Source organism: Pectinophora gossypiella, chromosome 22, assembly GCF_024362695.1.
Source record: "Pectinophora gossypiella chromosome 22, ilPecGoss1.1, whole genome shotgun sequence".
In the NCBI taxonomy this organism is placed as follows: domain Eukaryota; kingdom Metazoa; phylum Arthropoda; class Insecta; order Lepidoptera; family Gelechiidae; genus Pectinophora; species Pectinophora gossypiella.
Genome location: NC_065425.1, coordinates 4,276,620 through 4,303,575, shown reverse-complemented (window position 1 = coordinate 4,303,575; position 26,956 = coordinate 4,276,620). Strand labels below are relative to the sequence as shown.

Genomic DNA, 26,956 nt, shown 5'->3' with positions numbered 1-26,956 from the left:
TCTCTTCTTCCCGCCAAAACCTTCACCTCCTGATACGACACGACCTGCACCTTGTCTTTTAACACCTTTTGTTTTGCACCTTTTCTTCTTTCTTTTTTTCTTTTGTGACTTGATGTATACACGATAAATAGATACATAAACACATTCTTATAATAATGAAAATTTTTACAAGAAAACGGCTATTTTTAACCTCGTAACGCCGAAGCATAATTACGATTTCGAAGTAATAAACGACGGTGGTACCTTGAAAAGGACCAAATTTTTGTAGTCGTAAAGGCCGAGCACTTCAAGTACAAATTTTAAAGTGTTAGAGTTATCCGATCGGGTTCAAATTAAGTGGAGACCTATGTAAGGATGAATAGAAGACATTTTTGAAAAAATTACGTTTTTTTTTTAGTTCTTTCAGAAGGACTCCCGGTTTAAGTCACTACTTTTAGTAAAATCTGGAAAATATTATTATTATAAAGGGTTATGTATTTTTTCATTAAAATACATACCTATTTGTACGTCATAAATATGTGTATATACTTACATATTTAAATATAAAATAAGTAACGAGTTTTAGTTTTTATGATGTAGTTTGTGATTAGTCCCTCTGGAAGTACATTAGGTTTTTATTATTAGGAAAGAAATTAATTCATGGTGTCAGTTTAGATCATCATTAGAAGGAAAAAGGAAATAAAATGAAGACGGTAGTTTTTTTTAATAATAAGATCACGTAAGCAAGTCAGTCTATATCGGTATGATTTAATCACATATAACAATTTAAAAAAGTATTTGAAAAATATCCGGACATGACACCTAAAGTCCCTTGCAAAGGACTAAAAAAGTTTGCTTTCATATTGCTAACGATATCGATACGAAATTGATAAAATAACTATGTCATGTTGTTGATTATTATATTACCTGCAATTTCTGAAAATAATGTGTATGAAAAACTACGAAATTCGATTATTAACTTGATTTTTTTTTACCTCGTCGCCGTGTGCGCACCATCTTTACCAATAAAATGACAAATTACGACAAGTGATACATATTTCTTTTTTATTAAAGCCACCTATTCACGAAATTGAATGAACTAGTTCATAGACAAAATACTTTTTTTCTCAATCGGCGCAAAGGTTTGAATTAAATTGACAGGCAAAGTTTTGGTACTTTTAAAAGTACCTTCGTTGATTATTAGAACAAACTATTTCAAAACCTTCGGCCTTTATGACTACAATTATTTGGTCCTTCTCAGAGGACCCCAGGGCTTACGAGGATAATAGGTAAACAATTTCTATTCTATTCTATTCTATTATGGACCCTCCCCCCCCTTGACTTAAAACATATACATAAACTTCGCATCGTCCTTTCTTATCTTCTCTATTTCCGTATGCATATAATCCGGGTGCTTTCAAGGCCAGAGTGAACAGGCACCTTCTGGGCGAGCTCGCTCCATGTTAGGCCTCGTCAATGCCTTCGCGCAAGTCTGGGGCCAAGAGCAAACCCATCAAAGGTAAAAAATAATATATTAAGTATTCAACACCCATCCCTATCCGCGATTAAACTCGGCAAATGATTGAGGTCGGTTATATTAGAACTCTAAGTTCTACTGTTATAATCTTAAGAGTCAAACGACAAAAAAGTGAGTGAGTAAATGCCAACATTTTCCGAGAGCTTCGTTTGGTTACATTTTCATAGTCAGGCTGATCGTCTTCTTCTATCGTGTGGGTTGTGGGCTGCATTACCAACCTCATCAACCCTGGCAGATCATCATTGAGCTGCCAAAGGCCCCTGATATGTCTCATGTAACAATTACTCACTTACATCAGTAAGTAGTAAGGGACCAACGGCTTAAGGTCACCTTACTTTGGGACAATTAGGTGATCAGCCTGTAATGTCCTAACCAAACTAGGAATCACAAAGTGAGAAAAAAAAATTAAGTAAAATGGTAATATTTGTAGTGTCTGGAGCCTATGTTGCCCTGTGTTTTAGGACTCCAGGCGTCCACCGCCAGAAAGTCATGGTCTAGGGAAAATAAAAAAATAGAAAAAACAGTAATAGTCCTGTTGATTTGGGGAGGAATAGATCCGCGCGTACAGTCAGCATGGCTATGTTACCAGTCTTCCTGAGGGTGATTTAATACTCTAGGGTGTGTATGAAATGACTTTCATAAAACTTCCTCCATAAGGTTAAACCGGCAATTACTTGGAGGCGATAAGTTGTGAACTTGTGATGGCACTTTGAAGTTGGAAAAGATAATAAAAAGTAATTTTATTTATTTATTTTAGGAAAACCAACAGTTATAAAAATACAGTACTAAATAAACTAATTACAGTTTTTACGGACAAGTCGCTTCCTTGATTCAGTTCGGGATTCGATCCGGAGTTCCCAACTTCGAATCTCGGTGGGGACGTAATATCACCAAAATCACTTTGTGAGTCCTGGTTTGCAGACTGATCACGCGATTGTCCAAAAGTAAGATGATCCGTGTCTCGGAAGGCACGTTAAGCCATTGGTGCCGGTTAATAATTTTACTACTTACTTACTGATGTAAGTAGGTACGTTACGTAGTCGTCACTTGAACTATATCAGATGCCTTTAGCAGCTCAATAATAACCTCGAGGGTTGATGAAGTTGGTAATCCACGTCATAATCCACACGATAGAAGAAGACTGATAAGCTTAATAGTAATTAATATGATATCAGTGAGTTATCCACAGGTATCATAACTGCCTATATATTACTCAATCAACCGGAGGGGGTATGGAGCATACTCCACCACGCTGCTCCACTGCGGGTTGGTGGAGGTGTTTTTTACGGCTAATAGCCGGGACCAACGGCTTAACGTGCCCTCCGAAGCACGGAATCATCTTACTTTTTCGGACAATCAGGTGATTCAAGCCTGAAAAGTCCTTACCAAACAAAGGACAGTCTCACAAAGTGATTTCGACAATGTCCCCATCGGGAATCGAACCCGGACCTCCAGATCGTGAGCCTGACGCTCTAACCACTAGACCACGGAGGCTGTATCCACAGGTAATTATACATAATTCATAATCATTTATTTGCAATACAAATTGTATTACGATGTCACTAACACCCTGTATATGCTGAACTTGTTATTCTCTTAGTTATTCATGATTCAAATATAGTAAATTAAAATAGTTTTAGGCTCGATTCACGGTCAAAGAAAGATGATGACGCTATGACGTCATGCGACTGACGAATCCATAATTTTCTCAAAATGACAGCGACTGGTCAAATAATTACACCTACGAACACAGATGAATTAAAATAAATGCGATTGGATTATTACCACTTATTATGTTTTATATAGATATGCAAGTTAATTATTTTTAATAAACTTGATATGTATTTTTATCCAAATGACTTTTTATAGACTTTAAGTTAGGTATATATATCCGGACGCAGATGAACTTTAAACTTTTTGTATAACTGGTTATCGTATTTTTCTTTGAAATTATGTTTCGGTATTTACAAATTATTGATACCTACCTTTTTACCTTATACTGGTTTGTTTTATTGTATTTTGCCTAATAAACTAACTGATAAAAACCCAAATGATCACCTTTATAAATAAGCGCATGATTGCAGTTTTCTGACTCCGAAATTGTTTGTGATTTCGTACCTACCATGTTATCTTCAATGTTTATAATTTTGGATTTACATTCATAGTACCATGGTTAAATATACTTCTGCGGACCAAGGAAACGACCGACTACTGTTGTAATAGAGTTATATAATTATAGTTACTCTACTCACCTTCAACAGCCATAAAGATTGCAGCACCCATAACACTGTACAAAACCAAACACAAAGTCAAAAACAAATGCGTGAACCACTTCTTCGACAATGTCCTTAACTTATTATAAAACCAGAAAGCCGACTTCTCTCCAGCACTGAGTCCACTTTTCGCCGTATTCATTGTAAAGTCCTTAAACCCGGCGAACTGTTTGAACATGAATTCTGACGCTTTATTCTGGTACATGTGCATAAAAGGGTTCATGTAGGGGTTTCCGTGGGGGTCTGAGACATGTGACGCTGGGGTCATAGGGGCCTTGCCATGGTAGGCCATGGGGCCCCAATACACTTGGCCTCTTGCTGTCATGGGGATTCTTGGAGTCGCTGGGGTAGCCGCAGTCGCGACTGTTTCTGGGATGGAAAGCGTGATCTTCGGTCGACTTAGCCTCTTCGGTGGAGGCGGCGGTGGTCTCTTCGGAGGAGCATCTGGGTCGTCCACTACGACCGTGAAGTTTCCTTCCATTTTTTTCCTTTATTTAAAAGCTTCACTCGTCAAGTACAAACTTAATAAGGATACTCTCTTTGTGAGAGAAATAAGAAAAATCCGCGCGCGTTTTTAAACTCGCACGCCACACGAAGCGCCGGCGTCGAAATAGTTTGTCTAACCGAATGACAACAATTTTCGCATCGTGTACGTATATTTATAACGTAGACGTCCGCGTCTCACTCTACTGGCTGGACACTGATTTTATAAATAAAACCCGCGTTAGTTCCCGTTGTGTCATCGCTATCAGTTAAGCGCGTGATTCGAGATATGTTTCCCGAATTTCAGGCCGGTTCGGAAACTCGAACGGGGGGAAGCGCGCGGCGGTTACACACGTCCAAACAGACCGACAGATGTAACTCACGCCCATACATACATACATAAACACATGTCAGTAATCCCTAACGGTGATGTACTTCTTCTTCTACCGTGTGGGTTGTGAAGTGAATTCAACCTCATCAATCCTGGTGTCAGGGTTATTATTGAGCCACTAAAAGCCCCTGTCATGGCTCATGTAACGATTACTTTCTTACATCAGTGAGTAGTAACCGGGACCAACGGCTTGACGGCACGGATCATCTTACTTACAAACAATCATCAGCCTGTAATGTCCTAATGAAATTAGGGATTTTTATTTATTTATTTATTATTTATTTATTTATTTGTACACAATGAAACAGACACAAGAAACATACAAAGAAAACAGATAGTACAGAGATCCAGAGGTCCCGGTTTCGAATTCCGGTAGAGACATATCACAAAAATCACTTTAAAAAATGTAATACCGGGTTCTTACGTCAAAACATCGTAAACAATGCAAAAACAAACATACAATGTACAAATCACTTTATTACCACTAGTTTGGTTAGGACATTGCAGGCTGAACTGTCTCTGTTTTCCCTCTTACAGCATGCACGGAATAACGGTGACTGACTCAAATTAACGTCAAAACGAACGCAAATCTGATTCCCATCAATCGTTGAATGGCAATCGAACTATCAATCAACGTAGGAAATGCTCATAGTAATCGGATTTTAGTTCTAAAAGCATACACACATAAACTACTGGACCAGATAACGCTGCAGATTGTCGGAAAACTAACCAAATAAAACATGTATATAGTTTCTATAAATAAGATCACGCCTATTTTCCGTTGGGGTAGACATAAACATTACTTATTAAATTAATAAAAATAAAAAAACACTTTTTACATGTCATCTTACATAAACAGTAAATTCAGATCACCTCATCGAGGCAACTTCCGACCTAGAGCTGGCAATTATTTTGTCCAAAGCAAACCCCAGACACTTTATACAACCTCGTTTTACACAGACACCACAGACGTTATCGTACACACGCATCTGTGTGTGTGACATCTGACGCCATACGATTTAAATCTAAACTGTGTTCGAGGGGGGTGAGGTAAACCTAGCTCAGTCGCTGGTGAGGAGCGAAGAGTTGCCGTTCTATAACTATTATTCATTATACTATGCCCAAGGGGTCAGTTTGGCGGCGCAGAAGCAATGTGGCTAGTATTCTGAGGACTTTGCCTCGATGTGGTGAGCTGGAGGACATTTTTTATTTATAGATTTTTATTATTATTTTGAAATTTTTTTTAATAATGTGTGTTGTTACAATTGTAGTTGAATGGAATGTATTTGTAACAGTAAATAAATTGAGCTGACTTAACTAACTGACGTATCTGTATTTTTTGCTTAAGTTATTTGTGTATTACTGATAATTGCAAAAGGTGCAAAGGTGTTAGTGAGTTGCTTCGATGCGGCCTTTTTAACCCCCCAGGTATTGTAATTGGCCAAGGACAAGCCTCATGTAACGACTAAAATAGTAGCCGGACTGACTACCTACTTTACGTCCTTTTCGAAGCACGGTTCATTTTGTTTTCAGACAATTTTTCCTTATTCTATGGTTATGTTGAAGTGATAGGTAAGTAGGTGTATAAAGTAGCTATATTATATATAACACTGAAAAATAATATTGGCTGCTTAACAGCTCTTCCGCTGAATCTTACAGATATTTATTTCTACGAATACACTGTTCGGTCAATGTTTATTAAAAGGGCGGCGAGTCAGACTAACCTCTGAGAAGCTTCGTCACGCAAACACGTAACAGACAGACAGAAATAATGTACGCGTTCTTATTTTTATGTTTAAAGGAAGTCGAGGACAGTTTTCTTTGGTGAAAACTCGTCACATGCATAGGTACACAATGTCACTCCCAGTAAACCCGGACACTTGCAAAACACCTCAGTTTACACAGACAGTACACATTGATGTTATTGTACACGTACCTGTGCGTGTGACGTCTGACGCCATACGATTGAAGACTAAACTATGTCCGAGGGTGAGAAGTGAGAAGTGGGTTTTAGGGTAGAATAAAATAGGGTAGGGTAAAATAGCACGGTGTGCTATTTTACCCTCTCCCAGTAAAATAATACCTTACGTAGCAATGCAAGAAGAAAAATGTTAACAAAGAACTCGAGAAAGATTATACAAATACCTGTTTTACCTACCTACTCGTAATATTTTTAATCTGCGGATTTGATGAAATGCGGAATTCGTGTTTCGAAATACATTCTTTATTGGAATTCTCAGACAGACAGATACAAGTAGAGTTGCAACTTTTTTAAAGAGACATAGGGACAGATTTTTAAAAAGGTGGCAACTCTAATCTCTTAACTGTTTGATAAAATTCTAGTACATGTTTGTTTTCTGCTAGGGGTCGCCTGGAAGAAATTGCTCTAGAGCAATAACGTCGCCCAAGTTGTACTGTATTCATGTGTTATGACTGTTTTTTTAAATCAAGTTCTGTACAATAAGGTGTACTTATATGATTTGTTTTTTTTTTAAGTCATTGCTAAAAGGTAAGCTAGATAGGTACAACTCACTCCCGTATTCCTTATAAGGGTGGGATGACGACAACCACAGCAAGCAACCAGAAAACAACCTCACCCGGTACGGATCCACGCGATTCAACATAACCACAACAACGGGTTACGGGCTTCTCTCCATTCCACAACCATCACAGAATAAATAATATACTCCACACACAACCATACGAAAAACTTACTATATAGGTACAAGATGTTAGTGACATCGTAACGAATACTGAGGGGGATGATTCAGACCATGATTCTGAGTTAATATCAAGTGGAATTTTCCGTCGCAAAACTCATGTGTTTTTTTTTTTAATTATTTTCAATTCTATAGTTTTGCGATGGAAATTTCCACTTGATATTATCTCAGAATGATGAGCCGAATCATTCCCCTCAGTATTTATTACGATGTCACTTACATTCCGTACAAGTAGCTACAAGTAGCCGTACAAGTACATAATATGGGTGTTATTGACAACATAACAAATACTGAAGAGAATGATGCAGACCATGATTCTGAGTTGATATCAAGTGGGTTTTCTTGTCCGAAAATTCATGAAAGTTTTTGTGTTTTATTTAATTATTTTCAGTTCCATACTTTTGCAACGGAAAATTCTATTTGATAACAACTCAGTATTATGGTCTGAATCATCCCTCAAAGTTTTCGTTACGATGTCACTAACACCCTGTATAATAAAAAAACAATAATTAATTATTGCATTACTCAATCCTAAACAATAATCTACAGAGGGATTGTGTCCTTTTTGATATTATGGACAATAGTTATGAGCGATAGACTCCCTTGTCACCATGAGGTTTATCGTTTACATCTTAGGACATCGGATCAGCAGCGGTTGCAAGTTGTCTTTGATTACTTATGGCTCTGCCAACCCCGTTAGGGATTACGATCGTGAGTTTATGTATGTATGCAACACTAATCTAGGCCGGAAGTTGAAAGTCCAAACAAAAATTTCTAAAGTATTGAAAATCCCAATTTCTACCTACATAACTTGGCTAGTAGCCAACACTTTATGAACTAATGAATATCTACTAGGTGTAGAGACCAGTAAACTGCGAAGTAAATTATAATTTTCTGGAACCAACTGCGTCAAAATGAGCAATGGATAAAGGAAAAACAGATCATTACACGCTTTATGACAGTGCTAATACACCGGGCACTCCATACAAAAATCTCGTTTTTACCATGTGGCGCGCGTGCGTAAGTGCAAGCGAGACAGACAATCGGCGCGCGCCCCTCCTTACTCCTCAGCGGCTTTACATCGATTAAATCGATAGTATTGCAGTCATTTTACAATCGATAATATCGATTATATCAAACAATTATTAAATTATAAGTAAAGATAACCTGTCCAGGTGGGGTTTTCTCAACGGATCGGACCTGAGCTGTGTGTGTGGTGTTACGCCACAGACTATGGCTCACCTAACATCTTGCCCCGCGTGCCCTGATACCTGTACGCGAGAGGAGCTAATGAATGCCACCGAAAATGCTGTCCTCGTGGCAAAATACTAGGCTGAAAAAATCGGCATGCCATCGAAACGACAAGATGAAGATTAAATTATAATCGATTTAATTGACGAATATGCAATATCGATAGGCGTATCGATATTTTAGGGGTAAATAAAGTAGTAGCAGTAGAGCTAATATCGTAGTTATATTCAGTTGGCAGGAGTGTCGAGTGTAGTAAAAGAAAGAGAGGTGCACCGGCGATAGTGTCAACTATGCAACAACTATGTCATGTTTCCAACCTCTTTCCTCTAAGTATTCCGTGTACATAACAGCTGTATTTTTCATAACCTTTAGTATAATTTGGACAAATTCGGTATTCCGAATACGAATAGTTCCTCGCTCACAATCGTGCTCGTTAGAATTTGAACTACTCCGTTGATAAGCGTTGACAATTGTATCTAACTGTATTGTACTACTTACTACGGCTATGGCGTAGCTAGGTATAACTACCGCGGCAAAACTGTAACTACCGCGGCACATCAAGTTTAACTCTCGTTAACTTGGCAAGTGGTCCCCGGAGTGAGGGTAGCACATTTGGCACATTTGATGGAATTGACGAAACTTGGTTCATAAGTTGGATCTTGAGTAATTCGAAGCATTGAATTGTTGTGTTTTACTGTGTTACATTACGAACGTGTTACGGTTTTGATTTGATTTAAGCAACTTAAGCAGCTGCTTAAGTTTGGTTGGCAATGAAGTACCTAAGTAACTAGTTTTGATTTGAAAAATAATCTTAGGTAGGTAATTTAATTTTGATTATTATACCTTAGTAAGTAACTATTTATACCTACTTATCCGTGTAGGATGTAAATAAAACAAAATATGGTAAAATACTGGGATTAGCTCATTGGCAGCATGAGTTAGTCTGAAAGGTGTTACATAAATGACCAACGGCTGAAAATTACTTTAAAGCCGGAAATTATGGAGTACTGTACCTACTTATTTCCAAAAACATTAAGTAAGTAGGTACGTAAATAATAATTGTCATAAAAGATTACTGAAGTGCCCAAAAATAAAGCTTAAATAACCACGTAGCAAACCAAGCAAGCGCCTTCAACAATATTATCTTCAACAACCTCGTTTCTTTCAGGTATTTTCAATCCGAAAAAAAAAATTGGCACCAGCATTTTTTACCTAGATTAAAACTAGCGTATCTTTTGCGAGGTTTTATAAACGTCGGTGATTTTTTTCAAAAAGGCGCTACATGGTTTTCGCTATATTATCAGAATCTCCCTAGCATTATCCCGTTTTACACAGGGTCCGCTTACCTAACCGGAAGATTTGACAGGTCCGGTTTTTACAGAAGCGACTGCCTGTGTGACCTTCCAACCCGCGAAGGGAAAACCAGCCCAATACAGGTTAGGTCACATATCTCCGAAAGTGCATTTCTCGGAAATATTGGTTTCCGCTATCGGGAATATTGGATATTACTTAATCATTTATGATCCAAACATGAATTCGAAAACAAATTCGACAATCATTGGTTTAAGTGATTGGGTTCGGGATCGGTTTTCACTATAATAATATGGCGACGGTATTTTAGTGACACTCGTCTTTATAGCCTATCTAGTAAAAAACACACATCTTAACGATATTTATGGTGATTTTCTAACTTTATAATAAACAATTAAAAACAAAACAAACACATCTTAAAAATAAAACACCTCCTCCAATGCGTCACATCGAGGCAAGGTGCCCAACAGGCTGGCAGCATATTACCTCTCTGAATCGCCAGGCTAATTCTCTGACAGAAATAACTACCAGCCCTAGCATCCCCCGAAGCCCCGATGACGCATTGAGAGATCCTTAACAAATATTTTTGCTTCTGGACCCCAAGGACCCATCGTTTCAACTGCAAATGGGACAAAAAGGAATGATAACGATGATGATGTTTATGGCGATAAATCACGACATCGGATAAATGGCAATAAACAAATTGTTTATTGAAAGATGAGGACAAGCAATAATAATAAAATCAGGCACTATTGTACGCAGTGTTGCGAAGATCATAGGAGATTTTACGACAGCCATCTGTGATTTGACGATCGATGTGTAGGTACAGCGTACCTAATGTGTTATGTTTATTGAGCTATTAATATTATAGCATTTTCTGGACAGGATGGACCGCTGTGTCTCGTTGTTTTGCCATGCATAATATTAATAGTGATAAATGATAATATTAAAAAGTTGTTAATGGCATTGCTTTAAGTAGGTTAATATGGCTGAATAGCATTAGTGGTTTGTTAACTGCATATTTTCACTGGATAACTGGCTTTAGGGACGGTCTGTGCCCAGCAGTGGGACGTTTATGTCGTTTATATTATTTATGTTACGGAACTGGATTTTAGCATTGGTTATGTAGGTACTACTTGGTCTTTGGGTTACACCTGTTTATAAAAAAAAATGGCCGATAAATCTTTCCTTTCGCCTTATTATTATTATTATTATCATCTAATTACTACAGGGAACTAGTTATTAAACGTGTTCTCCAAAGCACAGACCTCAAAATGATGTAAATCTAGGTACTTAAACGCAATTTTATATTAAAAGCTTATCCACCAATTTATATTTTGCAAAAGCATAACATAATTATAATAAATCTGTGTAAAAATCTAAAAAAAAATGATAAATGGTAAAACATGTATCCGAACGGATATTATCAAATTAATAATCAATCAATACCACCTGTCAGACAGACGCTGTCACAGTGACGTTTACACTGACAACATCATAATCGATTACAATTTGCTATTTTAAAGCGGGGTGTATTGTTCGTATTTAATAAAATACATCTTTAAACAGTATTATGAAGCGCGTATATGTGTATCAAAATAGGACCCAAGATGTTGGTAAACTTGTGGCTTTGGAAGAGACTAAAGACTTCATAACACACCTGTGCGCTTTGTTCCGAAGGCCTATAGATTCCATCCGGTTATATACAGTAAACGGGTGTGAAATCAACGATTTGAGACTTATACGAGACGAGGAGAAGATCTACCTGTGTTCAGGATCTGAAACAGACGACTGCGATGAGTGTAAAGTGGAGAATAGTTTGGAGAATCGCTTAAAGAAATTGATTATCGAGGACGAAGAAAGTCCGACGGAGAATTCAGCTTCTTCCGATTGGATCACGCTCAATGTTGGAGGAAGACACTTCACGACTTCACGGTCTACACTCTTGGCCAAGGAACCTTCGTCAATGTTAGCCAGAATGTTCGCATATACTAATAATAATATGTACTTAATGAGCCCAAGCGCAAGAGATGAGACTGGAGCCTATTTGATAGACAGAAGTCCCGAGTATTTCGAGCCTATTCTCAACTATTTAAGGCATGGAGAAGTGATACTGGATAAACATGTCAACCCTAAAGGAGTATTGGAAGAGGCTTCATTTTATGGTATGTATTTTTTTTGTTATTGCATAGTTTTGCACTAGAAAAAATATAAAAGCTTAAACCTTAACTAATAATTGAATTATCTTTATCTATAGATAATATTATTATTTTGAGACTTAACTAAATTCTGCTTTTTTTGCATCTGATGGGATTTACTTTTTGATCAGACAAAATAAGTAGAGATGATATTTCTCTCTCTCTCACAGTAAAAAAGCACACCCTCAGGCATGTTACCTTGTTCATTAGCTATTTGGTAATTGAAATGGCAACTGAGATTGTAAAAATCAAATTCAAAAATAAAATATTTTCAAAAATAAACTTGTGGAATATACTGATCAATTTTTCAGGTATAGAATCCATGATACCTGAACTTCAACAGTTAGTTGAGGACTATAAAAGCAATACCGGCAGAAAAGAGGTATTAATATTTATAATTTCTTTTTAATGTGCATAGACAAATGAAACAAAGAACTTGTGACACAAAAGGTGGGCTCATCCAAAAATGACCTTCCCCGTAAATGTAATTCTAGATTTTACATTGGAAGGACCAGAGTGTACAGTCCAATAATTAAGCATACTTAAACATAAATGAAACATTACATATCAAATAAATAAAGCAGTTTATTGAATAAAATTGATAATACAAAAATAAATGAAATACCTACATAAAAACTTAGATGTATAATAAGTTAAAAACATGCATATAAAAATCAAACATAAATATCTCACAATAAATACATTATGGCAGTTGTCGTTAGAAAAGTAAATATATTTTTTTGTTTATTAGGTATTGACCCGTATGGATGTGGTCCGTGCCATCATTTTGACCCCCACAAGCTCGGAGTTGAGGTTCCAAGGAGTCGACATGTCTGGCGCTGACCTTAGTCGACTGGACTTGAGAAATATCAATTTTAAGGTTTGTTAATGTGGATTTGGCCACTGCAGGAGAAAGGTCTTTAACTTTCCTCTATTCATCTCCTTCAATCCTGGGGTATGTCCTCATCACTTCATCTCTTTCATGGTCCACCCCAACGCCTCATGAAAGCTCTTGACTTGTACAATAGATACGAATTAGTTGTCCAGCATCAATCAATCAATCAATCAATAATACTTTATTGCACAAGAACATATATAAAGGACATAAACATATGAATAAAACATAAGCACAATAGGCGGCCTTATTGCTAAATAGCAATAAGCATCATTGTTTTCCTTTTCTTAATTGTCAATTTGTGTAAGTGGAAGAAATAAAGAACCAAAAGGCCAAATACTGAGCGAGACTAGAGAATCATGTCAACCCACTTGCTACTCGACTCTATTGACAGAGGAAAGAAATTGAGGCCATGTAATCACAACATTATAAACCCTCATATGTACACCCTAAAACACCTGCTTAAGGTCGTATGATGGAAAAATTGTGTAAGTTTTGAGTCTGATATTTGTATTGTTATTGTGCCGTGGCTTCCTTTTATAATAAATAATTTATTTCTTTCTTTAACTTTAAATTACTAATCATTGAAATTCTGCTGTTTTCAGTACGCCTGTTTGTCAAATTGTAATCTAACTGGGGCAAATCTGTCGCATTGCTGTTTGGAGCGCGCAGACTTGTCGCACGCCAATCTTGAAGGGGCACAGCTGCTGGGGGTCAAAGCACTTTGTGCGAATATGGAAGGTATGTCTATTGAGGGAGCGTGCAGACTTCTCGCGTGCCAGCCGAGGGGCAGAGGTGCTCGGGGCCCTCTGGGCTGATTTGGAGGTATGTGTTATGTTAAGGTAACCAAGGTACTTTTAATCCCCAAGTCAAAATACTCCAAAAATCCCTTTGTTATATTTTGTTGTATGTTTTTTTTGAAAGTCGATTTATTTTAGTTGTTGTTTTACATTGATCCTTGGATATTAGACATATCTTTCTTTATTTATCTTCTCGTAATTACAAACCATTTTTCTTCTGTATTTTCAAAAATATTACAACGTAAATGTGACTTATTAGTTAACTAAGTAGGTAACTTTTTTAAATAATATTCATTTACGTCTAAAAGATGCATAAATAAGTTCTATGAATTTTCGAGGATGAATAGTCCAGAAACATAACATAGTTTGTTTCTCTTGTGATTACATTACAAATATTATTGATTGAACAAATTTTGTAATACAACTCGATCTGTATATGAACAAATGTAATATTTATATTTGTAATGTAATTGAACAGTTTGTGGCGTCCTAACATAATAATAAATATTTTTTCTTTCTATTTGTTTGCAGGAGCCAATTTAAAGGGGAGCAACATGGAAGATCCTCTTGGTTCCAGGGCTGTTATGGAAGGTGTTAACTTAAAAGGTATTTATTTAAGGTCACTTTTAAAATAAAATTTATTTAAGTACGTTATAAGCCTTTAGTCATTATTTCATATACTTTGTGGATGAAGAGAAGCCGAACGTCGTGTCTTATAAGCTACCTGCTAAACACCACTAAGCGGAAGAATTTCAGAGCAATGAAACGATGATGATGATGATGATTAGCGCGTGATTTTTGCGTAGTCGGGTTTTAGTTTTTAAACTTTATCTTTATTTACACATTGTTTGACGTTTACTCAGTTATTATTATCAGCAAAACACTTATTACCGGGTTCTTACCGTGTTAAATCTGGAAAGGAGTCTCATATTCCTGTTTTAACGCGGTAAAAAACCGGTATTATGAATTTTATATATTTATAAGTTACAATTACGGGTCAATATTGTTGTATTGTTCTTACTGTTATTGAATATTCTTTTGTTTAATGTATAACAGGTGCCAATCTGGAGGGAAGCAATATGGCGGGTGTGAACCTTCGTGTGGCCACATTAAAGAATGCCAATCTAAGAAACTGTGATCTTAGAACGGCTGTGCTGGCGGGGGCAGACTTAGAGGTAGGTATATTAAAATTTAAAAAACTAATTGTTCGATTAATTCTTTCAAATATGATCCTCTCAGACGCCCTGAATCGAGGTACGCGCCCAACTGGGCAACCTCAGACCTGGGGGGTTAAAATGGCCACATCGAAGTCATTCATCTAAGAAAGCAATATTGCTATTTGACATTTGTTCGCATTGCGCAGTTACTTTACATTACCTGTGGTCTTAAATTTTGTACCGAGTGAGAGCCCTCAGCACTCCGCCGACCAAGCGCTTATTTGTCTGGCCAAGTAGTTAATGCCATCGACCACGGAGACTGTTTTAACTGTTTTTTTTTTATAATTTCAGTACTGCGACCTGTCCGGCAGTGACCTGCATGACGCGAACCTCCGCGGCGCCAACCTCAAAGATACAGCCTTCGAACTAATGTTGACTCCCCTACACATGTCGCAGACTATAAGATAACGCCAATATTGCTATTACTGCGGTCAAAATCGATAAACTTATTGTTATACAGTAGACGATAGGTAGACGATTGTTTATAACGCCCGTAACCGTAGATTTTAGCACGTATATCGTGCACGACGCGATATAGACTAGTTGAGTTGATAGACAAATCAATTGTGACGTCATTCCATAACCGTGGTCAAATATTTGATGCATTCCAGGCTATGTTCCTCAAAAACAATATAGATGGCGCTGTACGGTATGTATACACTTTGGTACCATGTTACATTAACTTTTTTGACAAATTGAATTGTAAGTCTCGCTAAATGTCAAATATGTTAGTGCGACAGAGTCCTAAAGTGGGTACATTATATTGCTCATGACTGTACATATTTTTCTTCGTTTAACATTCTAAATAGTTTAACATTGTCCAGAATTAGTAAGCACAGTTAATTTAAATATCCCACGGCGTCTCTCATTCCGCACCTTAAATCGACCTAATCCATTTTATGTACCACCACATCGGACAAATTACTGTCAAAATGAGACTATTACAAGAATAACTCGTACCTACAATAAACTCTTTACTGAGGTAGATCCATACCGGTATGACGTTAAAACTTTCAAAAACCATGTCATAAATAAATTTTAAACACTCAGCATACAAATATAATAGGTACACACACACAGTAGTGGATGGTGGTTTTTTGAGATTATTTGAATAGCTGCCATCCGATCCCAAGTGGCAAACACGTAGGGCTACATACATACATACGTAAATACACATATATATTTATATTTAAAATACACTTGCATACACACATACACACGAAACTCATTGAGAGTAGGATTGGTGAGTATATACTTCAATTGTTGTAGATACTTAACTTTCTTTTCTTTTTCTTTTCTTTCTAATATTGATACGCATAAAAGTACAGTTTTTAGTAGTGTTTTTTATTTTGAATGCAACTTATGGTTACAATATAGTTTTAGTTTTCTAAAGAACAAGCTTACGGTATCCCATTTAGTTTCTCCTGTTTACAAAATATTTGTTTATATAATGATATAGTAAAATAGCATAATGTTGTAATTAGTTTAGATTAATATTATTAAGTACTTCATAATAATCCGGGGTAATCTGTTATTGGCCTTACGTTTAATTAATGTTCTACAACACACATGCATTTATTGTAACGCTGTTGATTATCCAAATAAAATAAAATAAAAATAAAATAAAATAAATTCATGGATAAACAGACATATTATTATGCATCTTTTGTCTTTGTTTTTTGGGTATAAATGATGCCTTTTTTATTGCACCCAAGGGCAATTACATCTTCCACCCGTTTTATTCTGATCTAAATAGAGAGAAGCATATAGGTAGGAACATAATTCTGATATGTATATATCTCATCCAAATATCAAGCAACAATTATTTTTATATAACAGTGCTATTACATTATGTTATATTTGAATCATTATGGTACCAGAGAAAATAGGTAATTATCACTTTAAATCTTCATAGCGCCGTCTATTTATTTTTTTGGGAATGTAGCCTGTAAGTTCCATATTCTGTAGCGGTATTCAATTCAATTCAATTCAAATTATTTATTTCAGATTAATATCCATAATTATAAGTATAAGTACATCAGATTAGATTAGATAAATTAAAATTAAATTATATAAAAAGTCAAATAAAATTAATATTATTAATAAAAATGAAATTACACGAAATAAAATAAAATACATTGGTGCCCATTCGGGTGCACACAAACCCAACCCAAATTCAGTTCGACGGCTCCCAAATGAGTGCCGTCCTGCACTTACAATAAGTGCAAGAAAGGGATAGAGCCAATTTTAGTCCTGTCAAACCTAACCAAAATTAGTTCGGTGGTTGCCCGAACTGTCACCAATGATAACATTTTCATTGCATAAATTGGTATTGACTCAATATACTTGTTAAGTATATGGATTTTATGTGACAATTTATTATGTATGTCGCGTCCGATATGCGAATGCTATGCTACGGTTACTGACACGTATTAAGTATTTAATACAGAGTATAATCATCCGGCTACAGTGTAGCCTGAAAAAGGGATAGCGATAGTCTTCCATGGTCCCGGTTTTGGCAACATAAAAGGCCACACTATTTTATCATTATTGCACAAAGTAGTATATGCAAAAAAAAAACTCAAATTTTTGTCTATTAAACCTGCAATTTCCGCAAACGCGCAACGCTGGCACCAAATATTTATAATCGTAGGGTGAATCCAGCGACAGCGTAAAGGACAACAAATTACATCGGTTCTCTCTCTCTCATGTACTGTATTCACACAAATAAAGGTTTACTTTACTTTACTCTTCGCGTCTTTCTATAATGCTAAGTCACTTTGAGTGAAAGAGAGAAAGGACGTAATCATATATCTATTCCTTTCTATGCCTACGTAATATTATAATAAATAAATGTATACTGCTCATCTGTGAATTTTATTCATTTTTGTTATCTACATCTAAGACGTTGAGTAAGGCGAGGAAGGCGGCAAAAATATTATCTTTTGTGTAAGGGAGCGCGCGCGGATTGTCTGCCTAGCTCGCACGCACGGGTTTTTTATGTATGGAGTGTCTATATATATTTAAAAATAGTATCCCTGCTGTGTTACATACATACAAGTTAATTTCTATAGCTAATTTTTTTATAATCTATCTGATAATTGGATCCAAACTGACTTGTAGATTTGTCCAAACGGTATTCATTATGTACCTACACTTCGCTGATTATTATAGTGTGCTTACTAGAACAATGTGAGTGTGTTAGAAATTAAACTCTTAACTGGATTCGATATAATATCTAATTTGGAACTAAATCCCAACATACACACCTCGAGAAAAAATATTTGATAGTATTCTATGCTAATATTATATTTTAATACGTTTCTAGGTATTATAAGTTCAAAGTCGCGCAGATTTTATAAAATATTTTTGAATTTGGCGCTCTTAAAAAAAACGATGCGTTTAAATGACTACGATTTCGTGTTTGTACAACGCTAGAGTGTTAAACAAATCATATTGGCTCTTTCTTTTTAATACAAGTATAACGTTAATTTTCAATAAAAAAAGCTAAATTTAAACATAGACAAATCATTTAATAGTTTTAATAAAAACCGGTAGTTTCCGAAAACTTAGTTGTAAATGAAAACAAACTTATGCTGTATTGTTGTAACATTGGCAGCACTGAGTTTTGTGTCGTGAAGTTGGTAGCAATTGTTTTTATTCGGCGACTTCGCGTTCTATTTTTGTGTGTGACGGCAAGGAGAATATAGTTGTGACGGTTCTGTCCGGCGGAAAAGATTTTATTTCCCAAATAAATTGATGATATTCGTTTGAATCATCGAAATATATCTTGAATTCCTCCCGATTGCGGTTAATCTTCAAGATGCAGAACGGAGAAGATGTGCCGGCGGCCACAGAAACCAGTAAGTTTAGCATTTGTTGTCAAAAATAGTGGAATAACAATCATTATTCCACTGTTTTCTTGGATATTTTATGGGGAATGCCGCTTCGACGGGGCGTGAAAATGATGTGGGTGAGCATCTTTGGTAAAATGCAACGTGTTTTTAATTTTACCCTCACTTTGAGGGTATTGAAATCATTGGAATTTCTATTAGAATCTGTTTCAATAATTCAGAAGCGTGATGATAATTTCACTTGCATTTGATCGTTTCGTGCATGGATTACTCGTATTTGGGTTGATTATAATTAAAAATACTGTGGGTAGCTCAATTGGAGTGTGAAACGTGAGTCACATTCTTGAGCACTGCCCACATGATGTAAAAATGCAGTTTATTTGTTAGCCTGTTGAACAACCTCTTATTACTTCATGCACTCCCGGTACTTTAGTTACTATTACCGCGCAGTAAAATGTACCGATGGTTTTTGTCCATTTCATGAATCATATTGTTTTCTACCTTCATTCATAAAATGTGTATTTTTAAAGGTCATTCCAGTTCTAGATTTTCTATTTGCTCTGAATCATCAACCTGAAGGCCTTTACTACTTGGATAAAGTAATTACATCACTATGTATTCATCGAAAAACTATTAGCACACTTGCGAGAATATATTTTTTGTACCTACCTATTACATAGCTACCCACATTTAAGAATGTGTTTACCAGTTAAGATTGATGAATTTGGAGGAAGCAAAAGAAGTGTATCAGGATGGAAGCCCTCTCTCTGCTCTGCTTGCCCTGGTGGGAAATAGGCAGGAATTTATGTACTAGTTAGGATATAAAAATTAATGTTCTATTAGTACTACTTACTGAGCTAGTGGGTAAATCTCAGAGCTCTGGAAGTCAATATCATCCACTCAAATATATCCAGAATCTTTTGTCGGTTTGCAAATATCCAATTGAAACAAATGTTATAACTAGATGTTTGCAGAGAGTAAGACTAGAACCTTAGGATGTTATTTGGACTTTAGAGATCTTTTGCATAATCAATCAGTATGCTATGAAAAATATCATTATTCAGTTTCACCATCAGCATTTTGACTACTAAAGCTTTAACTATGTAATCTGTACCTTCAACCTACCTTCCTGTTTTTTCTAAAGTAACATAATATACCCACATATTTCGATTTAGTTACATGGAAGAGGGTGTATCTTTAAAACACCAGAAGACAATAATGATTAGCTACATAGTTCTTCAACAGTATCAATGATTTCATAGTTAATAATTATCTCTAAAACTCAACAATCATATTTTTGTTTTCATACATTGGGTTCTTCAAAGTTAATAAACTTATTTCATAATGAAATAACTAGGTATCATCATTTGGACATTATATGAATTTTTGTGTGTCATATCCTGCTAGATAAAATATTATGTAAATTGGAACAATCAAATAATGATAAGACTACCATTAGTCTGAGACATAGTTTCTTGTCTACTTAAAATTTTATTTGAATGTTTGCAAACAAATACAACAATAATTTTAATACAAAATGGTTTTCTGAAAAAATATAGATATAAGCAGATGGGGTTCTTTCTAAAAGAATAATCATAGTCATTACTATTGTATACTTATAAAAGTCTAATTGGGTAGTTTCCTAGGTCAAAGATAAATTATGAAATTCTTTTTGTTCGCTTTATTTTTCTTTTTTTTTATGAGTTAGCTCTTGGCCCCACACTTGCCCGAAGCCATTGACGAGGCCTATGATGGAGCGAGCTCGCCCAGAAGGTGCCTGTTCACTCTGGCCTTGAAAGCACCCAGGTTATATGCATAATGGGTATATGGGTTATTTATCTTAGTTATGAATTTTAATTTTAAAGAAAATATTTTGTCACTTTTTCTATGACGTCACTTTCAGGTTGCTTTTTCATACAAATTCCATAGTAGTCGTTTCGTGTTTACACATATAGTAAAAAGTAACTGATTTGACTATTTGGAAGCTATAGTCAAACCCTATAGTTATACAAACAAATCAAAAAAATGTCCTGTCACATTAAAAATATAGACTGGTTTAATTTATTCTCTTCACGAATATCATTGAATACTGAGTAAAAGTGTCTGGTTTAAAGAAACATGTAGAATATGTGCTGAATTCCATTTTATAGGTAACAAATAAACATGATATAATTGTTATTGTGTAAGTAAAGGTATATGTACTCAAGTGTAGAGTTACAGGCATTGGAATCACCTTGAAGCATAGGCAGACTCCACATATCAACAGTATTAAATACATTATAACAAATGATTATGGATTTTGAACACAAAATAACTACATAGATAACAATATGACATATTTTATTACGGCTTTGGCTAACAGAATGTACAGACATTTCAAAAACGCTTTGATATTTAGGTAAATATTAGCTAAAACTGTTAAATAGAAGTTTATACTTTTGATTTTGGCTAATAAAACAAATTGATATGATTAGAATAGAAGGCAAAAATTGTGTGCAAAACAAATCCTACCAAACTTTGATAACAAAATTAACAAACTAAATTTACATCTTTGAGCAGGAAAAGAAAATACTTTTCGCCATGGAGACTCTATTTTTGATTGCACAATGATCCATATTTATATTTATAAATGAAAACTAGCACAGTCTATATATAAAGCCGAAATAACTTCTGGGGACTACACTATACATTCTTTGTATACATCTTTGTATTTGATTTATTGACCATCACATCAGGTCAAGGTCATCTTAGTATTGCAATGTTTGTTTTCAGTATTTTAATAAAACAAGTACATAAAAATTAAGTAGGTACTTAAATTTTAAAAAAAAGTATTTTTATAAAGTAAATTTTTCCTTTCTTTTTTCTCCACTTTGAGGGATACCAAGCCTTAAACTTCATATAAACAGCCTATGTGCTGGGCACTGGCCTCCTCTCAATCAACCATCTTAAACTATTTTGGTAGGGTGTTATATGTATAAGTAGGATTTTATACAAAAATACGAGTCATTAATTAGCCTTATTTTATTATCTTCCTTATCGTTAATTTATTTACTAGATAAACCCCTAAAAATTTTTAAGTATCATCTCTACCCACATACAGTGAAGCAGCGTGGAGTATGCTCCATATCTCCTCCGGTTGGTTGAGGGGACTCCTGTGCCCAGTAGTGGGACATATATAGGCTGTTTATATTATAGAACTTGGACCTTATCTACAAAACATAAACATTGCACAATGTTATTATTGACTATTTATTATCTATCATATAATTATCTTATCTTCATAATCAAACCATCTTAACGGAAATTCTATAAAATAACAGTGGGTATTATCCAACATAAACAATGTTACATATTAGCAGGTGATAGATAACTTATAATTTGTAGGTACTTATCTACACCACTTAATTGTTGTTATCTAAAAAAGATTTTAATATTTTAAAGATAAATGTTCTGTCAACTTGCTTAGATAATGATTTATATGTCATGGTCAGATCGTAGAATTGATCATTTCATAAAATGGTCATATTTCATGATATATCCTACTTAAATTGACCATATCGTTGAAACGTCAACGTTGCGAATAGTCGACTCATTTCTTAGATTCAAAATTATATACTTATTCGATATGGAAAATTGTACAATTACACTGATTCATCGATTATGATATCTATCAAGTTTTGAATATAATCCACACCTGGGCCACTGACAGTGGATAATGTTACTAATTTTACGATATGATTGCCAACGTTTGGCCATATCATGAAGTAATCATGCATTTAGTTGCTCATGTCGTTTTGTGTTCATTGATCTGGCCAAACTACATCATGATGTGGCCAATAGTCATATTCTATTTCATGAAATGATCGATTCTAAGGTCTGGCCACGACATATACAGGGTGTTAGTGACATCGTAACGAAAACTTTGAGGGGTGGTTCAGGCCATGATTCTGAGTTGATATCAAGTAGAAATTTCCGTCGCAAAAGTATGGATTGGAAAATAATTAAAAAGAAAAGAAAAATTTTCATGAATTTTTTGACACGAAATTCCACTTGATATCAACTCAGAATCATGGTCTGAACCATCCCCCTCAGTATTCGTTACGGTGTCACTAACACCCATACCTACTTATATGGCTACCGTATGTACTTGAACGGGGTATAAGTGTCATCGTAACGAATACTGAGAGGGATGATTCATCTGATTATTCTGAGTTAATATCAAGTGGAATTTTCCATCGCAAAAGTAAAGAATTGAAAATAATTTAAAAAAACTAAAAAAAAAACATGAATTTTGCGACGGAAAATTCCACTTGATTTTAACTCAGAATCATGGTCTGAATCAACCCTCTCAGTATTCGTTACGACAACACCCAGTATAAGTACCACCATTATTAATTTAAAATATTATTTACTTATATTTAGTATCACTTTTCTATTACATGTATAACTTAGGGTCCTTTCAGACAGAGCCAGTGATGTGGCATTCCCGGCGATGTTCCTAAAGTTGGAATGTTTCCGTTGTACAAACTCTTTAATATTAAGGATATTGGCGGCTTTTCTTTTTCAATTTTTTTTTTTTGCACTCTGATCTTATTGGCCTAAAGGTTAGATTATACAGTATTTTTTTTATTTACATAATTTTTGCGCCGTTTTACTATATCATATCCATCTTAGGACTTCGTATCAACAGTGGCTGCAAGTTGTCTTTGATTACTTGTGGCTCTGCCCACCCCATTAGGGATTACGGGCGTGAGTTTATGTATGTATGTTTTACTGCCGGTAAAGTGAGAATATTCACTGAAGATTTACAACGCCATGGAGACACAGGCTATTCGCTAAACTTAAAAAATCCTCTAACAAAATCCTTCTTATTCCAGCCAAGAAGCCGATGCCAGAAGAAGTGACGAAGCAGTCTTTCAGGCAGAAGGTATGGCGACACCTGGAGACCAACGGCCTGGCCATGTTCCCTCGCCCGGTCTACAACCGCATCCCCAACTTCAAGGGCGCCCCTGAAGCCGCCGCCAAGTTGGCAGAACTGGAGGTGTTCAAGAATGCCAACACCATCAAAGTCAACCCCGATAAGCCGCAGGAGCCTGTCAGGTTAGTTGCTTTGCTTTTTACCCGACTGTGGCGAAGCGAAAAGGAGGGTTAAGTGTTTGATGAAATAAAATATTTTCTTGTTTCGTACTTTTTAGAACGCATTTTTTCCGTAGTCGGGTTTTTATTTTTAAACATAATTCTCAGTGTTTCGAGCAGTTTTAGGTACTTACAAGGAAATACGAAGACTGAGAGTTCCAAAAGTTACTTTATCTTTCAGCCCTTCAAAATTTCTAGGTCATCATCACAGTGATTTCCCTCTGACTTAATAAATATTCCTCAAATAACCAACCTCGGAGCTCCTAAGCCTAGATTCGTAAAAACAAAACACGATCTTCTATTGGGGTTTTTTGAGGTGGATGCAACCTCACCTCACGGTCTTTCAATAATTAAATCCCGCCAAATTATATTCTTCCATCACTTTCTCTTAAGCAATAGTAACTTTAACTAACACGATGCCTGCAGACACTTCCTAATTTTAAATTATAACTGTCATTTTCTTATCCGCCTTATTTTAAAATGAATGAATAACCCGGGCGAAAAAATAGACATCTCGCTCGTATGCAAACTGTTTTGTCGTGTGCTGACAACTCAATTCTGTCTGGTTATTGACCAATATAAAGTTTTGGAAGGGTTTTTTTCTGCCTTATATTGACGTGTGATGCATAAATTTTTTACCTGACGATTTGTCCCTTTCTTTCCCAGCGGATAAGAAAATGACAGGTATAACTGAAAATTAGGTGATGTGTACATGAATCAACACCACTGTGAGTTTAACGTCGTAACGCCGAGATTTCCAGACACAATAGTTAAACAATAGGATTTAGATTTTAAAAGAACATTCGGTCTTACGACTTTAAAATAATTACTGATTGAACAGCTAAAATGCGGCCGACGGCCGACTGCCTCTGTGGTCCAGTGTTTGAGCGATGTGCTCACGATCCAGAGGTCCCGGGTTCGATTCCCGGTGGGGACAAATCACAAAAATCACTTTGTGACCCCTAATTTGATCAGGACTGATTACAGACTGATCACCTGATTGTCCAAAAAGTAAAATGATCAGTGTTTCGGAAGGCACGTTAAGCCGTTTGTCCCGGTTACTACTTACTGATGTAAGTACGTAGTTGCATAAGTCATGTCAGGGGCCTATGGCGGCTCAATAATAACCCTGACACCAGGGTTGATGGGTAATCCACCTCACAACCCACACGATAGAAGAAGAATGAAACTAAACCTTTGACAAAAATAACGACTGTACTGTTTTAAATACATTTTCGCATGGTTTTATCGCTAACTTAGTATGTTTGTTATTGAGCGCCCGAGCTGCGTGGTACATTGATTACAGTTACACAACCGTGACTGATACCTTACCTAACACATTCTTAACCGTAACTCTAACTCGCCACTTATGTAAAAAGCATATTTTTTTCATGAAATATTCGATGAATTTGAAGTTGACGGCGGAAAGGTTTTTATTACCAAACCGCCTAGGTTTATGTTTTATGAGACTCATATGTATTGGAATTACCGTTGTTGGTCTATCGACAGGAGTATCGATAATATCTTTATCAATAAAATGACAAAAAAGAAATTACGACAAGTGATACATGTATATTTCTTTTTTATTAAAGCCTACTACCTATTCACGAAATTGAATGAACTAGTCCATAGACAAAATACTTTTTATCTCAATCGGCGCAAAGGTTTGAATTAAATTGATCGGCAAAGTTTTGGTACCTTTAAAAGTACCTTCGTTGATTATTCGAACGAACTATTTCAAAACCTTCGGCCTTTAAGACTACAATTATTTGGTCCTTCTCAGAGGACCCCATTTCAACAGGACTATCGATAAAATCGATAGCACATTTCCTAGTATCGATTGTTCTTGCAATAGCCGGAAGCAATACTATCGGAGTCCTCGTTAGTATCGATCGATAGTGACTAACTATCCATAGCCTATGAATACTATTGGTTTTCTTTCAATCGTTAATTTACGAGGCACGCTCTTCGGTAGTTTGACAGAGTCCAAACTGCTCATACCGGCCTCTCCTTTTTACCGCCAATCATTTCCACCCACCGTGCCGCAGGATTCTCCATTATTGTCTATCAAAGGCCAATTCATCAGCTTCCTTAACGGCCTCCGTGGTCCAGTGGTTGAGCTTTGTGCTCACGATCCGGAGGTTCCGGGTTCGTATCTCGGTGGGGTCAAATCACAAAAATAACTTTATGATAGGGATCATAAAGTGATGTTCTAACCAAACTAGGGAGTTTGGTTAGAACATTACAGGCTGATCACCTGATTGTCCAAAAGGGAGATGATCCGTGCTTCGGAAGGCACGTTAAGCCGTTGGTTCCGGTTACTGCTTACTGAGTTAAGTACGTAGTCGTTACATGAGTCATGTCAGGGGCCTATGACGGCTCAATAATAACCCTGACACCAGGGTTGATGGGGTCGGTAATCCACATCACAACCCACACGATAGAAGATTAACTTCCTTATAAGATATGACGTTCGCCTTCGCTTTAAACTGTTACATGTAAGCTCTTCTTGGTCTTCCCCTTCCTGTCTTTCCTTGTATGTTTTAATAAATTCGTCTTATTAAGTGTTCTATCTTGCATCTTCTGTCCTCAATAACTCTCAATATTCTCCTTTTCTTCTTTCCCCTTTACACTTTCTTTCAATAGACAGTAATTGGAATCACAGTAATTAGCGTTCAGCTGCTTATCTTCCTGAGCATATTGTAAAAGCCGCCAACATTTTCTCTTAACGTAATGGATCATTATTTCTAGCTATGAGCTGATTCCCTGTCACCCAACGGTCCATCATATCCGTGACATCCATTTTAACATTTCGTACTAAAAACGTCCGCTGCATATCATTCTGGGCATGATATGTGTTGTAAAAGCGCGTAAAAAATAAAGTCGACTCGATAATAAACTATATTATTAT

At 36.0% G+C, this 26,956-nt stretch overlaps 2 protein-coding genes and 1 long non-coding RNA gene across 6 annotated transcripts in view; 2 read left to right on the top strand and 1 right to left on the bottom strand.

Annotated features, from left to right (window-relative positions):
- Window positions 1–1,055: 1,055 nt before the first annotated feature.
- LOC126377288 (uncharacterized) lies at window positions 1,056–25,831 on the bottom strand. The gene is made up of 2 exons (XR_007567828.1): window positions 25,756–25,831; window positions 1,056–1,167 (listed from the first exon to the last, which is right to left on the bottom strand). It is a non-coding gene; the product is annotated as an uncharacterized LOC126377288 (long non-coding RNA).
- Window positions 10,093–17,922, top strand: LOC126377123 (BTB/POZ domain-containing protein KCTD9). 2 transcript variants are annotated; one of them, XM_050024798.1, is made up of 7 exons: window positions 10,096–12,110; window positions 12,455–12,525; window positions 12,895–13,023; window positions 13,644–13,779; window positions 14,370–14,444; window positions 14,895–15,013; window positions 15,347–17,922. In XM_050024798.1, the coding sequence occupies exons 1-7, from the start codon at window positions 11,519–11,521 to the stop codon at window positions 15,461–15,463; spliced, it is 1,239 nt and encodes a 412-aa protein (XP_049880755.1). In that variant the 5' UTR covers window positions 10,096–11,518; the 3' UTR covers window positions 15,464–17,922. The 2 variants fall into 2 exon arrangements, 1 of the variants encoding a protein (XP_049880755.1); XR_007567792.1 differs by lacking the exon at window positions 15,347–17,922 and having other exon boundaries at window positions 10,093–12,110; window positions 13,644–13,863; window positions 14,895–14,958.
- LOC126377106 (methenyltetrahydrofolate synthase domain-containing protein) overlaps window positions 18,712–26,956 on the top strand; it is a 23,110-nt gene continuing 14,865 nt past the window's right edge. For 2 of the 3 annotated variants that reach the window (XR_007567788.1, XR_007567787.1), the window contains exons 1-2: window positions 18,712–18,918; window positions 23,787–24,009. Coding sequence is in view for 1 of the 3 variants with exons in the window: in XM_050024766.1 (XP_049880723.1) it covers window positions 18,879–18,918; window positions 23,787–24,009 (263 nt within the window). In the remaining 2 variants the exon portion in view is untranslated. The remainder of the gene's footprint in view (window positions 18,919–23,786; window positions 24,010–26,956) is intronic. The other variant, XM_050024766.1, reaches the window with a different exon arrangement.